Consider the following 16,278-nt stretch of genomic DNA (forward strand, 5'->3'; position numbering starts at 1 on the left):
ATTAGGTTTATTTAACTATGGGGCCCTATGAATTATAGTTACATTCAATTGATGAGCAGGGAGCACAAAGTGGCTAAAACTCATAATAAGGTTCGGGCAGAGGAGCGGCATGCTGGAGTTCACTGCATCCTGCATAGCCTGATACTGCTGTTCCGGAGCCCATTGACTATAATGGGAAACCGATGGGGATCTGCCATGAGTGCCGGCAGAAACTAGTGCAAGCATTGTTTTTTGGTCCAGCTGAATCCTGGCACTCATGCCGGAAACCATCCGGATCTCCAATGTGTCCCATTATAATCAATAGGGTCTGGCTTTGCTCCGGCTATGCCAGGTACGGGGGACTGCGGCAGGGGAACAGCCTACTAAATAGCTTTAACACATAGGCTACTTTCACATAAGTTGATAGGAGCTGAAAAATGGACAAACTAAAAGGCACGATTATGAAAAATAAATCTTTATTTTCTTTCCTGATTTCTACGCTGTGAGGTGTCATGGTTGGCTTTTCGCATTCAGTGAAGCTTTTTCTTCATACAATCTCTCTGACTGGCGTCTTCTGTACACATCATCTGCAAGAAGGAAAGATCATAAAAGTGTAAATTAATACGATGGACATATTTGCTGTCAGTATGTACCTAAGGTGCTTCTGCACGTTCAAAAGCTTGAACCCCATGTAAGTGAACTTGCAATGGCCGAATATAGCACTGGTCATTAAAATGTAGTATACATGACTAATACTGAGACAAAAAATATAATATATTAAACTAAATAATATAATTAGGGATGAGCGAATTTCATATTTCGAACTTCGAGTTCGTGTTGTGGTTTAAGCTAAATTGCATTATGGATTCCGTTACCACGGACCATAACGCAATTCCATAACGGAATGCCTTTAGAGGCATTCTGTTATTCATTCTGTCATAACAGAAGTCTATGGTCTGCATAATGGATCCGTTCGGTTTCCGAGATTGTTTTTTCGTCACATATTGTACTTCATGACACTGGTAAAATGAAGTAAGGAAAAAAAAAACAATTTTGATTTATAAAAAAAATACCAAATTTACCAATTTTTATTATTTTTATTGCAAATTTCCAAGTTTCAATTTCTCTACTTCTATAATACATAACAAAAGGAGAAGAAAAGAAGCTCAGAGTACCAAAGAAATGATAATTAAATAGATATTTTATTGTATCAAAAACATGATTAAAAACACACATACAGATGATGCCATGGACAGGGTAGAGGGAGCAGGGGAAGGAAGAAAAGCGCCACCCTGGATGGACACACAGGTCACACAGTACATAATACAAAATTGGTAAGGTCATGAGAAAAATATGCGGGGTACAGTGACCAGCTCATGGACCAGATGTAGCGAGAGATATATAGAGAATGGTATAAGGTAAGTAAAGGTCAGTGAGAAAACCGGCTACAGCTGTAGTGCATGGTATGCTGACCAAAAAAGTAATACAAAGGTTGTATGGGACCAGCAAAGCAATGAGAAGAGCCAAGTGAGAAATCTCAACATCGGCAGCACATAGCCGTAGGCGGGTGACTATGACCTAAAAACTTACCTAAAGTGGACCAAGTGTGGACAAGGAGACCAGGATGGCGCTACCCCAACGCGCGTTTCGGGCAGCGCCATCCTGGTCTCCTTGTCCACACTTAGGTCATAGTCTCCCTCCTACGGCTATGTGCTGCCGATGTTGAGATTTCTCACTTGGCTCTTCTCATTGCTTTGCTGGTCCCATACAACCTTTGTATTACTTTTTGGGTCAGCATACCATGCACTACAGCTGTAGCCGGTTTTCTCACTGACCTTTACTTACCTTATACCATTCTCTATATATCTCTCGCTACATCTGGTCCATGAGCTGGTCACTGTACCCCGCATATCTTTCTCATGACCTTACCAATTTTGTATTATGTACTGTGTGACCTGTGTGTCCATCCAGGGTGGCGCTTTTCTTCCTTCCCCTGCTCCCTCTACCCTGTCCCTGGCATCATCTGTATGTGTGTTTTTGATACAATAAAATATCTATTTAATTATCATTTCTTTGGTACTCTGAGCTTCTTTTCTTCTCCTTTGTTATTACACTCGGAGCTTGTACCGAGTTACCTCTTTTCGGGTACCCCATTACATTTGTATTGTGCAGGCACTGTCCTCCATTTGTTTTTGAGATACCCAGGGTCTTCTCTTTTTTCTTCTATAATACATAGTAATACCTCCAAAAATAGTTATTACTTTACATTCCCCATATGTCTACTTCATGTTTGGATCATTTTGGGAATTATATTTTATATTTTGGGGATGTTACAAGGCTTAGAAGTTTCGAAGCAAATCTTGAAATTTTTCAGAAATTTTCAAAAACCCAATTTTTAGGGACCAGTTCAGGTCTGAAGTCACTTTGTGAGGCTTACATAATAGAAACCACCCAAAAATGACTGCATTCTAGAAACTACACCCCTCCAGGTATTCAAAACTGATTTTACAAACGTCGTTAACCCTTTAGGTGTTCCACAAGAGTTAATGGCAAATGGAGCTAAAATTTCTGAATTTAGATTTTTGGGAAAAGTTTCCATTTTAATTATTTTTTTCCAGTAACAAAGCAAGAGTTAACAGCCAAACAAAATGCTATATTTATTGCCCCGATTCTGTAGTTTGCAGAAACACCCCATATGTGGCCATAAACTACTGTACAGGCACACAGTAGGGTGTAGAGGGAAAGGTGCGCTGTGTGGTTTTTGGAAGGCAGGTTTTGCTGGACTGGTTTATTTACACCATGTCCCATTTGAAGTTCCCCTGATGCACCCCTAGAGTAGAAACTCCATAAAAGTGACCCCATCTAAGAAACTACACCCCTCAAGGTATTCAAAACAGATTTTACTAACTTTGTTAACCCTTTAGGTGTTGCACAAGAGTTATTGGCAAATGGAGATGGAAAATTTGCCAAAAATATTAAATTCTCAAATTTCATTTTAATCAATTTTTTCAGTAACAAAGCAAGGGTTAACAGCCAAACAAAATGCTATATTTATTGCCCGATTCTGTAGTTTGCAGAAACACCCCATATGTGGCCGTAAACTACTGTACGGGCACACAGTAGAGCGTAGAGTGAAAGTAGTGCCGTATGGTTTTTGGAAGGCAGATTTTGCTGCCCCCCTGATGCACCCCTAGAGTAGAAACTTCATAAAAGTGACCCCATTTTGGAAACTACGGGATAAGGTGTCAGTTTTGTTGGGATTATTTTTAGGGTACATATGATTTTTGGTTCATCTTTATAAAAATTTTGTGAGCCAAGGTTACCAGAAATAGAAATTCTGAAATTTCATCTCCATTTGCCAATAACTCTTGTGGAACACCGAAAGGGTTAACGACGTTTGAAAAATCAGTTTTGAATACCTTGAGGGGTGTAGTTTCTTAGATGGGATCGCTTTTATGGAGTTTTTACTCTAGGGGTGCATCAGGGGGGCTTTAAAATGGGACATGGTGCCAAAAAAAAAAAAAAAAAAAAAAAAAAAAAAAAGACCATCAAAATCTGCCTTCCAGAAACCATACGGCATTTCTTCTACTCCCTGCCGGTTGGTCATACAGCAGTTTACAACCACATATGGGATGTTTCTGTAAACTGTGGTATGAGGGTAATAAATATTAAGTTTTGTTTGGCTGTTAACCCTTGCTTTGTTATTGGAAAAAAACAGATTAACATGGAAAATTTGCCCAAAAATCGCTTTGGCACAGTTTTTATTTTTTACCATGTTCATCTGAGGGGTTGGGGGGCGGTATTTTTATAGAGCAGATTCTTACAGACGCGGCGATACCTAATATGTCTACTTTTTTAAAATGTATTTATGTTTTACACTATATTATCTTTTTATAAACAAAAAAAACATTTTAGTATCTCGATAGTCATTTTAGGTAGGGGCTCATTTTTTGCGGGATGAGAGGACGGTTTCAGTGGCACTATTTTGGGGGGGCATATGACTTTATGATCGCTTGCTATTACAATGTAAGGAGACAAAAATAAAAAACGTTTTTATTTTATTTTTTTGACCGTGTTCATCTGAGGGGTCGGGTGGGGGGGTATTTTTATAGAGCAGATTCTTACGGACGTGGAGATACCTAATATGTCTACTTTTTTTTTTATTTATTTTAGTTTTACTAACCATTTTTTTATCAGATTGTCAGTGGCTAAATTGGGATATAAATTTAGTATTCCATGGAAGTGTGATACTCCCTGAAGCAACCAATAATGCAGAGGCCTGGATGATCGGGGCACATGTCACACTGAGTAGTGGTGTCCTTCCTTATCCACCTCCTGTGACACACACTGCACCTTTTTTGGGTCCGTCCCTTCTTTCCGGTATGGGGGACCACACCTGGAAAGTGTTGGCCAGGGACGATGCGGGCGCCTACAGTTCCCGAGGTACTCTGGCCTGCTCTTTCCCGGTCAAAAAAGATCAGGTCCTTGAGGACTGCCTCATAGAACTGAAGGAATGTCCCTGTGTTGCCAGCGCTCCGGGACAGCACAAAAGAGTTGTACAAGGCAACCTGCACCAAGTAGACCGCAATTTTTTTGTACCATGCCTGGGTTTTGCGCAAGCCGTTATATGGCTTGAGGACTTGATCAGAGAGATCAACTCCTCCTATATACCGATTGTAGTCGACGATACAATCGAGCTTGAGGACCGTTGCCGCGGTACCTCGCACAGGGACAGGGGTGATGCCGTTACCATGAGTTGTGGACAGTACAAGGACATCCCTCTTGTACCTATATCTGACCAGCAACAGGTTTCCAGTGGTAAGGGCATGGGTCTCACCCCTGGGGATAGGTACCTGGAGGGGGTGGGCAGGGAGGCCGCGTTGATTTTTCTGCACGGTCCCACAAGCGGACGTGGATCTGGCGGCGAGGGACTAGAACAAGGGGATACTAGTACAAAAGTTATCTACCTAAAGGTGGTAACCCTCATCTAGCAGTGGGTGCATAAGGTCCCGCACATGTTTCCCGCTAACACCCAGAGTGGGGGGACATTCTGGGGGGGTTCAATACGGGAATCTCACCCCTCGTACACACAAAACTTCTAAGTGTACCCTGAGGTACTCTCACAAAGTTTGTACAGCTTCAAGCCATACCTTGCCCGGTTAGAGGGAACATACTGGCGGGAAATGAGTCTCTCCTTGAATGCAAAGAGAGACTCATCAACCGCGACCTCCCTTCCAGGTACATAGGCCTTTACAAATTTGGCCCCAAAGTGGTCGATGACTGGCCTGATTTTGTACAGGCGGTCATAGGCAGGATCACCATGAGGGGGGACATGCTGGATTATCTGAATAATGCAGGCATTTCTGGATGGCCTCAAACCGGGAGCGTGTCATTGCCGTACTGTAAAGTGGGGTCTGGTAGAGGACGTCCCCACTCCAGTACAGCCTGACACTAGGTTTCTTGACTAGGCCCATGTGGAGCACGAGGCCCCAAAACGTCCTCATCTCGGCTGCACTGACCGGGGTCCAGCCACCGGGCCTAGCCAAAAAGGAGCCCGGGTGTTGAGCAACGAGCTGTTGGTGGAGCAAACAAACCTGTACGCCCATCAGATTTACAAAGTGGTCACTAAAAAAAAAGACTAAAATAGTCATAATCAGTGAAGCCCACTGTGGAAATCTGGATTCCTGGTTGGCCTACAAAATCAGGAATCACAGGCTCAAATCGCTCTGGGGTACACCAGACAAGTTCACCGGCAGGGGGCTCCGGTGGATTTAACTGGTGGGCCGGAAAACTAGTACGAGGCCCAGAGCTGCTCGTACTAGGGTGGGCCACAGGGTCTCTAGCATAGCAGTCCCTTTGCTCCGCCTGGTGGCGTCTCCGCCGCCTTGGGGGCTCATTATCATCGCTAGAGGATAGTGGGGTCATCCTCGTCCTCACTGGGACTCTCGGACTCGGAGGCAAGCTAGGCATATGCCTCCTCGGCCGAGAACATCCGGCAGGCCATTGGGGAGTGTGTGTCTGCGTGTGTGTGTGCGCGTGTAAATCTTTATTCAGTGTGTGTGTGTGTGTGTGTGTGTGTGTGTGTGTGTGTGTGTGTCTGCGTGTGTGTGTGCGTGGGCACGGGTGTTCGCGAACTCACCCTAAACCTAACAGACAAAAAAAAAAAAAAGACTAAATAAAAAAAAAAAGGGGAAAAAAATGTATTATTTTTATTTTTTTATTGCTGATCAACCATCCGAAGTTGATCAGCGGTGGGGTGTGTGATGCGCTAACAGTGGCCGGACTCTGTTTGCGCCCAAAAAAGAGTTGGGGGGGGGGGGGCAAGCTGCAGTACCCCTGGGGGGGTCTAGGGTCACACAGCTGTGCTGTGGACCCCAGGCACCCGATTTAGGGTGATGCAACAAAAATTCGTAGTTTTTTTTCTCTCACTAACTTTCCCTGAATATCCCTGCCTAACCCAACCTTTCCCTAAATACCTGGGGGTGCTGGGGCACAGATGGGGGTGCTGGCTGGAGATCGGTGCAGCTCTGGATCCACATGCAGCCGACCAATGAGAGCGATCCTGAGAGGTGATGTCACAATCACCTCACAGGATCTAAGGATTGTGATTGGTGGTGTATTATCACACCACCGATCACCATCCTGTTCCGGGTTATCGGGTCCCCAGAGACCCGAATAACCCGGAAACGCAGAAAACCACAGGTCTGAATTGACCTGCGGTTTGCTGTGATCGTTGACATGGGTGGGTCACAGGACCCCCCCCTCGCATTTAGCCAAGGTGCCCGCTCAATGATTTGAGCAGGCACCGGGTTTCGATAACCGCCCGCCGGGCACTGATAACCGTACCGGGACATCATGCCGTACCGGTACGTCATATGTCCCCAACAGGTTAAACCACAACACAAACTCGAAGTTCAAAATATGAAATTTGCTCATCCCTAAATATAATATAATAAATAGCAAATAATTCATAATATTATATAGTAATATCGAATTATATATGCACCGTATCTTTCGCACTTTTACCCCCTCTTATTGAGCGAACACTAATGAGCCATTAGTATAGAAGGACCAGGTAGCAGTGAATGCAGTGCTCTCCGGGCTCTGTACTCCTGGTCTTCTCCGACGTCACGTTGTGTGGCGTCAGGTCACAGCGCAGCGCGTGCCAGGAAGTGTAAAGAGCTGGGTCTCTGGGTCGGTGGCATAATTTTTTTCTCTGATCTGCGGTCTGATTACTATGGGGGTCTTATTAACATGGAAGCCTGATTAATATGGCGGTCATTAATATGGAGGTCTGATCTGAGCTCTAATTAATATGGGGGTCATTAACATGGAGGTCTGAACAGGGGCCTTATTAACATTGGGATCTAACCTGAGGTCTTATTGGGGGGGGTCTTATTAGAATTGGGAGTCTGATCTTGTGTCCGATTAACATTTGGGGTCTGAGCTGAGCTGTGATGAAAAATATTTTTTTCTTATTTTCCTCCTCTAAAATCTAGGTGCGTCTTATGGGCAAGTGTGTCTTATAGAGCGAAAAATACAGTGTGACAGGATACCTGTATATAACACAGGAGGTTTGGGCGTACTTACAAAACGTTTCTTTGCCAATTCGAACATTGATCATAAACCATTCCATGGCCCCTCCGAGGACGAAGAAGAAAGGTAAGAAGCGGTAAATGCCAAATCTCCGCTTCCCTGGGACCATATCCATTAGAGTTCTAATGGTGCTTTTAGGCCTCATATCTGTAGATCTACAAGAAAAAGAAGACATTCAGTTTTACAAGAAAATATAAGATAAAGATTTGCCCTAGCAAGGGGCACTGTGTCTCTGTATTTTACTGAGAGCTACGGCTCCTTCCCTCTTTAGGTCACTTAGAGACCCAGAGTCAGAACCCAGAAGAAAATCTGATTGACCTCATTGTAAGTCAACAGGATCTCTTAAAAGATTTCTTTAAAAGCAGGCATCCTCAAACTGCATCCCTCCAGCTGTTGCAAAACTACAACTCCCAGCATGCTCGAACAGCCTACAGGTATCAGCCTACAGCAGGACACTGTGGGAGTTGTAGTTTTACAACAGCTGGACGGCCGCAGTTTGAGGATGCCTGCTTTAAAGGATAATGATCCATCACAGCTAATGTTAATATGACGAGGGTTTCAAAATCTGAAAGTCAGTGGTCGTGTATTTTACCACTGTCCTCTATGGGCTTCTCCACAGGATATGTGAGGAATATATGATTGCTGAGGGGTATGACCCCGATAACAGAAGTCTGTGGGTTCCCTGTGTACATGGAGCAGTTATGAATATACCTGACCACTGCTCCATTCATTTCAGTGGTGCTGATGGAGAAAGCCAAACGCAGTACCCGTCAGTCCCATGAAGCAGTCGCACAGGCACAGTACCGCTCCATTCTCACAGGGGACTCGGGGACCTCGTTCTTGTGACTCGATCTCCAGTGATCTTACATTTATCACCTATCCTGCGCAGGAACAGACTTCACAGGGTCGGTAACAATGGAGAGACATGCAGTAAGTCTACATCAGGGATCAGCAACCTCCGGCACTCCAGCTGTTGTGGAACTACGACTCCCAGCATACTCCATTCACTCCTTTGGGAGTTCTGAGAACAGCCAAAGAGGTGTGAATGCTGGGAGTCGTAGTTTCACCACAGCTGGAGTGCTGAAGGTTGCTGATTTATTATTTACACCCCAGGAACATGTATTATATAAATATTACTTCCATTAAAGGGAGTCTGTCGCCTCCATATGGCCATATACAGTGCTTACATGGCTCTGTACCACACCTATACAGGATTGTAACGGTACCTTTGTTCTCTTCTTTAGACTTGCATGAGCAGGAAAAACTAAGTTTAATTCATTTGCAAATGAGCACTCGCAAGTGCCCAGGGGAGGAGTTCAGTGTGTAGGTGCCCAGGCTGCCTTCCTTTCACTTTACTCCTCCCCAGCGTCTGCCTTTGCCCGCCCTCCAAGTCTCTTGCCTCATCTATAGGGCAAAGGAAGAGGCTGGGGAGGAGTAAAGTGAAAAGAAGGCAGAGCAGCCTGGGCACCTACACACTGAACTCCATCCCTGGGCACTTGCGAGTGCTCATTTGCAAATGAATTAAACTTAGTTTTTCCTGCTGATGCAAGTCTAAGGCCTCGTTCACACTTCAGTGTTTGGTCAGTGATTTCCATCAGTGATTTGTGAGCCAAAACCAGGTGCAACTTTAAACACAGAACAGGAGCAGATCTTTCCCTTCTACCTCATGTCTGTGGAGGCTCCACTTCTGGTTTTGGCTCACAAATCACTAATGGAAATCACTGACCAAACACTGAAGTGTGAACGAGGCCTAAAGAAGAGAACAAAGGTACTGTTACAATCCTGTATAGGTGTGCTACAGAGCCATGTAAGCACTGTATATGGCCATATGGAGGTGACAGACTCCCTTTAACATTTATAGAAAAACTTTATATAATGTAAATCCACCCTTCATGTCCATTACCTCATCATTTAGCAATAGTCACCTCCTGTCCACACAACCAATCTTATTATAACATGCCAGTGCAGGGTGTGATGAGCTATGGGCACCACTGCCAGCCTCATAAACCATACCCTATCTTTTCTGCACCCAGCTTTACTAGAGTCCTGAAGGACTACTATCCCTGGTCCCACAGATTTGTCATTCTCTTGTATAATTTCACTGCAGAGATCTAAAACCGCTGAGCATCATGTTGGATGCAGATTAAATCCGTATAATAGACATCGGGCTGGCCCAAGATAGTGTCACCGTCTCCAATAAGATCCGTGGAGTGACGGGAACCTTACATTACATGGACCCCGAGATGCTTCTTAGAAAAAGATACAGCAGTTGACGGGTGGATCCTGGGTATTGTGGTGACCAGGATGGCATCAGAACACCACCGATTTTACCATGGCCCCTTCCGGAAAACAGCCATTACCACCAAATAGCAGAAAATTCCAACTTCCAACATGAAACATCTTGTCACAAAACTGCTGTGCACGAATCCTAAGAAGCGCCTGGCTGTGTGCAGGAACATCAGGGACCATCCACTGTTTTCCACCACTGGCTGGGAGGAACTGGAGGAAAGAAGGGCACGGCTTCCATTTACATAATTCCAGCCAGTTCTGGAGAAACAAGATCAGCATTGGGCGCAGAACAAAAGAACCACATGTCCGAATGTAGCTATAGGTCAGTGTTTCCCAACCAGTGTGCCTCCAGGTGTTGCAAAACTACAACTCCCAGCATGCCTGGACAGCCTTTGGCTGTGCGGGCATGCTGGGAGTTGTAGTTTTGCAACAGCTGGAGGCACACTGGTTGGGAAACACTGCTATAGGTCACCAAGATGGGCCCAGTAAGATCCCACTCTGGGGATAACTCATCAGTTGTGGTCATCACCATTACTGCCCTTCTGTCTGTGCCAATGACTATGTCTGCTTCTTTTTAATTGGATTACATAATCTGGGCTGTGAAGGAATCCACAATCATCTGGTGAGTGACCACTATACAAACAGGACACCCATCAGAACATTATATCTGATGTTACATAGATGGATGTTTCATTATAAAGACCATTCCCCTAAGACAACAGGAGCAACGGTAGATAGATGTATTTCAGATGTTGTCTTCTTCTGTCTTGCAGGATGAGCTTGTGCTTACTGCCCAGAACTTTGTGCCTCCTCATGTCTCTTGATGTATCTCACCCTCGCTGCCCTAAACGTCTTTTTCCATACCTCCGTCATGCCTCACCATTGCCATCTTGTTGCTGTTCCAGGCCCTGGCATCTGACATCACTACAGCCTGAAGATCCTCTACGATCCCTGGAGCGGCCTGTGCTTCATTTCCATCTAGAGAGTTTAGAGACAATAGCCACATGATGTAGTCCTGGGGCTGGTGAGCAGCCATTATCCCTGAACTTTCCTCAGCACAGGCCAAGTAGGTATTTTATACATACCACACATCATTGACAATACACGGGAGGCATAGGCACCCACACTTCACGGGGGGCATAGGCACCCACACACAGTAGAGATAGAGAAATTGGCTTTGGTCCTGGGATTTATTATGATCGCCATATTTGGGATCAGGACAGAATTTTTCTCCCTTAGTTGAGGACAATTGGCCAATTCCCCATAGGTTCAGTATTATAGATTAAAACAGACAAGAATAGGACAGGTTCTATTTTTTCTTGCGCGAAAGCAGAACGGCATAAGGATGGTGTGCCGTACGCATTTTTTGTGACCCCACTGAAATTAATGGGGTGGATCGGATGCTGACCAAAAATACGGTCGTGTGCATGGGGCCCTAATCCAACTCCGGAGTGCACAGGGTGAAATCGTTAGTTATGCCCAGGCTGACTCAGTTCCATCACGTTTCCTTTATTTTTGATGGGAGAAAAAGTCCTGTCTGCAGGAAATAACGCAAATGTGACGGAACAGAGCTTTCCTTTTTTCCTTAACAATGAAGTCAATGAATGATGGACAGAAATAAAAGGTGTCTATTTGTACATGTTGTTCAATCCGTTTAGGGGTACGGCCACACGGTCAGGTTTCCTGACAAGTCTTATCTGTCCTTTAGGCATCATGCACCTGAATGTGTCCGTACTGCAGTCGGCAAATCACGGATCCGCAAAATATAGATACTTCCCAAGTGCAATCCACATTTTTCTTACTCCTATTACTAGAAATGACTATTCTTGGCCGCATATAGTACATTTTCTGTAATTTGCAGGACGGACACACAGATGACATCCCCATGCTGTCCGCATTTTTTGTGAACCCATAGAAATGAATGGACCTGCGGAATGGACATGGATACAAAATACGGTCTTGTGTATGAGGCCTTAGGCTAAATGCACACGATCAGGATTGCGTACGGATTCTCTAGGTGGATTTGCATGCGGAAATTCCTAACCGTAGGTCATGTACATTGTATTCTATGAGAATTTGAAATTCTCATGCACACAATGCAGATTTTTCCTCTGCAGATTTTGACCTACAGTGCGGATTTTTAAATCCAAAGCATGTCAATTTATTTTATTTTTCCTGTCCGGATTTTCTCCATTCACTTCAATGGGGACAGAAAAATCTGCACCAATTGATGCAGATTGAGCGCGCGGATTTCCCTGTGAACACCTGCAGATTGTTCACACATACCGTAAATCCTGAACGTGTGCATTTACCCTTATGCCCCTTTCACACAAGCGAGTTTTCCCGCGCGGGTGCAATGCGTGACGTGATCGCATAGCACCCGCACTAAATCCTGACCCATTCATTTTTTTGTTATGCATCAGTTCTGCGTTGCGTGAAAATCGCAGCAGGTTCTATATTCTGCGTTTTTTACACAACTCTGGCTCCATAGAAGTGAAGGCGACTTCAGTGAAAAACGCATTGTATCTGCAAGCAAGTGCGGGTGCGATGCGTTTTTCACTGATGGTTGCTAAGAGATATTGTTTGTAAACCTTCAGTTTTTTATCACGCGCGTGAAAAACGCATCAAAACTCATTGCACTCGCACAGAGAAAACTGAACGCAATCGCAGACAAAACTGACTGAACTTGCTCGCAAAATGGTGTGAGTTTCACTGAACGCACCCGGATCCAATCCATCACGCTAATGGATGTTTTTTTCTGCTTCCGTTTTTCTGCTCCTTTGATGGAACGCAGCCTAATTAATCCCCCATCAGTCAGACAGCATACAGTACTCGCTCTCTGATTGAATTATTTGTACCAAATACACAGACGTCACTGGAGTTTCCATGTTACACTGTCCCTGTCGTGTCCCTGCGGAGTGCTTCTCTGGCGATACCCGTTACACGCTGCAGTAATGGCGACTATCACTAGAGCAGGAGATCTAATAGATTTCTGACAGATGGAGAAAGCTTCCGTCAGTCAGACATTTTCTCTCTCTGACTGTTGCTATAAACCATCGTTTTCAATTACTTTGAGGCCAGACACAGACGAGCGAGTTCAATGTGAGAAACTCGCAGCGTGTGTCAGTGTGAGGTCCCTCTGAGAGGATCGCACAGCATTAGGACTCATGCATGCGAACGTGTGCCGCCCGTGCCCTGCATTAGGGAACACAAATTGCGGTCTCCAATGCATGGGCACCATCCGTGTGTGGCCTGTGCCAACGGATGCAGACCCAGTCAACTTGAACGGGTCCGCGATCCATCCGCACCGCAAAAAAAAATATAGAACATGTTCTATTTTTTTGCGGTGTGGAGGCACGGAGAGAAATGTCATGGAAACACTCCGTAGCGCTTCCGTGGGGTTCCGCTCCCTATCTTTCGGATTGCAGACCTATTCGCATGATACAGTGCGCACATGGCCGGTGCCTGTATATTGCAGACCCGCTGTTTGCAGGCCGCAATACGGGCACGGCTGGCAAATGTTTGTATAAATGCCCCAGAATACAAAAGATTCCAGGTCTCACAGGGACACACAGCATTATAAATCAGTACAATGCTGTGAGCTCCTGTCCAGGGGTGCATCACCAATGAGGCCAGGCGATCGCCTCAGGCAGCACCAGGTAGGGCCAAGAGGGGGGCCGCCAAAGGGCCATAGGCAATGACCGCTTTCATTGTGGCATTGGGGGGCAGCAGAAAGGCTAGGTGCACCGCTGCTTCTGTCAGTGGAGTGGAGGTCAGAACTGGTCCTCACACTTAACACACGCTGCAAGTTTCTCACATTCAACTCACTCATCTGTGTCTGACCCTGCAGAACAGACCAGTATGAGAAACCATGGCAAACTGGGCTCCTGCCTAGGGCCGCAGGAGGGGAGGGATTTTTCCCAGCTTTGTGGTTATTTTCTTCTCCATAAGAGCTCATCCATTACACTTGCTGGGGAAGGGCATCATTTTTGACTGCATTTTATATTAAAAATGAAGGGGGGGGGGGGGAATAAAAATTTGTAAAAAAAATAATGCTGCAAAACAAAACATTTACTTGACTCACTTATATAGGGCTGAAATACCAGACACACCCTTTACCGATGTAAACTTAGGGGGGCCCCCTCCTGCTGCATGGCCTTATGGAGGAGAAGGGTGCACAGACCAGAGAAGTAACGCTGCTATACGTCCTCAGTGTGTACACAGCCACATATCATTACATTATCACCACACGTCCCATGGCTGAGGCTTGCAGCTCCCCGCCTGCGGGTGGCGCTGTGTCTCCTACCTTAGATTTAGCCCTGGCAGTCCGCTCCTCTAGTCCTCATGCTGAACGATCCTGCAGAGATCACAGAAGGTCAGAGCAAAACATCACCTTTCCCTGGGAAACCCCAAAACGTGATGAACAAACATGATCAAACCCGAGGAAACGGCGCGTGACTGGACATAAGCGACTGTTACCTAGGAAGAGGCTCGCTCCCGAGCATGCGCAGTGGAGAAATGCTGATACATGCGGAGAAGTGGGATTTGCAGGGCTTTACTGCTCGGCACCTGATCTGCAGCACGTGCAAGTCACTAGTCTTGAGATTCATAGAGTTATATGAGAGACGCCTGGCAGCAGTCTCCAAAGTTCATGACAGTAACACAGGGCACCAATTACAAGTGGGTGCCAATCACAGGTACCCATATAACAGTGTATCCCAGCCTCTAGATGCCCATATAACAGGGTTGTGACCAGTGTCGGACTGGGGTACCTAGGGCCCACCAGTAAAATGTATTTTAGAGGCCCACCATACGGATACAATCTAACAAATTTTTTTTTTTTAATGAACATAGGCTGGTTGAGGTGCTGTACATTGAATATATGTCTGTAGTGCAGTGAGTCTACTGTGTTATGTGCCACTTGTGCAGGGGGTGGGAGACTAGGGGCCCACCTGGCTCAGGGGCCCACTGGGGATTCCCCTGTACCCCTGTGGGCCAGTCCTGAGCCTGGTTGTGACTAAATCCCATGACTCAGAGGGACCTGGTCCTCCCCAGTCATCGGAAATAGCCGTTGTTCTGTCAGAAAACCTTAAATCGTCAGATTCCCTTACCCCACGTGACTACCGGAGGGTGTGCGCCTCCGCGCACACGCAGTACCATGACACGGGGACTGGGTAAGTAAAAATTACAGTGAGCGTTGACTCATGGACACAGCGCGTGCGCTCTGAGGGGTAAGGAGATCTGTCGGTCTTTTGTCTTGTTAAATCTCCTTACCCTCACACTGCGCACGCGCGAATTGTAAAATCTTCTTCCCCTCACTACACAGCGCTCTTCAGATTCATTGCTGGCTGGCTTCAATCTGCGCATGCGCAGTGTGAGGGTAAGGAGATTTAACAAGACAAAAGACCGTCAGATCTCCTTACCCCTGAGAGCGCAATAATGGAGAATAGCCAGCTCTATAGCAGACGTCTATTTCTTATAATCTGCAGGGACCATTTATTTCTCTGACGCGTTAGTATATTCACCGATGTTACACTTTATGAACTTGGCCTTTGTTTCTTCTAACAAATATTTAAAAACCAACCTGGGCTTCTGCAGGACATACCATTGAAATGTGGTCAACCGTGTACATCATTAAAGATGTTTTCCAGTTTTCACAAGTATCCTTATGAATATTCTTAGAATAGATCTCATCTACCATGCTGTGGCGTGGCCGTGTGCTGCAGCCGCTCTTCAATAGACTTCTATGGGATAGATTGTCTCCCAGAGAAGTCTATGGTAGAGTGACTCCATAGTACGCCGCACACTTGCAAATTTACTATTTCTAGGCGTCCAATGCAAACGAATTAGGCAGAGTGTGTATCCTTCTAAAAATGGATTTGCCAAATTAACTTATCTATCCAAAGACAGATATATTTATGTACTGCCGACAGTCTGTGCCAGCCAACGTACTACTTCTCCCAGCAGAGTGCAGACACAGTAACCCTGTTAACGTCCATACAGGCTGTCTGTTCACTGCTCCTCCATGCTGGGATACACCTTGAACTGCTTCAACTGAGGCCACAGTGTCTGCCCGTAGGGTGGCGTGTGCTCCCACCCTGATATTTATAAGGAAAGTGCATGTTCTAATAAGGGTCCATTCACACGTCCATAGAACGGGTCCACATCCATTCCGCAAATTGCGGAACGGGTGCAGACCCATTTATTCTCTATGGGGCAAAAATGGATGCGGACAGCACACAGGATTTCCGGAGCGCGCCCCCCGATCTTCGGGTCTGCGGCTTCGGAAAAAAACAGTACATGTCCTACTCTTGTCGCAATTGCGGACAAGGATAGGCAGTTCTATGGGGGTGCCGGCCGGGGATATTGCGGATCCGCAATGCACTACGGACGTGTGAATGGACCCTAAGGCCT

General features: G+C 45.7%; 1 protein-coding gene across 2 annotated transcripts; it reads right to left on the bottom strand.

Moving 5' to 3' along the window:
- Window positions 1–433: 433 nt before the first annotated feature.
- SMIM4 (small integral membrane protein 4) lies at window positions 434–14,357 on the bottom strand. 2 transcript variants are annotated; one of them, XM_044302091.1, is made up of 4 exons: window positions 14,171–14,357; window positions 10,745–10,842; window positions 7,570–7,730; window positions 434–566 (listed from the first exon to the last, which is right to left on the bottom strand). In XM_044302091.1, exons 3-4 carry the CDS (start codon window positions 7,718–7,720, stop codon window positions 490–492), a joined length of 228 nt encoding a protein of 75 aa, XP_044158026.1. In that variant the 5' UTR covers window positions 7,721–7,730; window positions 10,745–10,842; window positions 14,171–14,357; the 3' UTR covers window positions 434–489. The 2 variants fall into 2 exon arrangements, with proteins under 2 accessions (XP_044158026.1, XP_044158025.1); XM_044302090.1 differs by lacking the exon at window positions 10,745–10,842 and having other exon boundaries at window positions 14,171–14,353.
- Between the last annotated feature and the right edge of the window lie 1,921 nt (window positions 14,358–16,278).

Source organism: Bufo gargarizans, chromosome 7, assembly GCF_014858855.1.
Source record: "Bufo gargarizans isolate SCDJY-AF-19 chromosome 7, ASM1485885v1, whole genome shotgun sequence".
Classification (NCBI taxonomy): domain Eukaryota; kingdom Metazoa; phylum Chordata; class Amphibia; order Anura; family Bufonidae; genus Bufo; species Bufo gargarizans.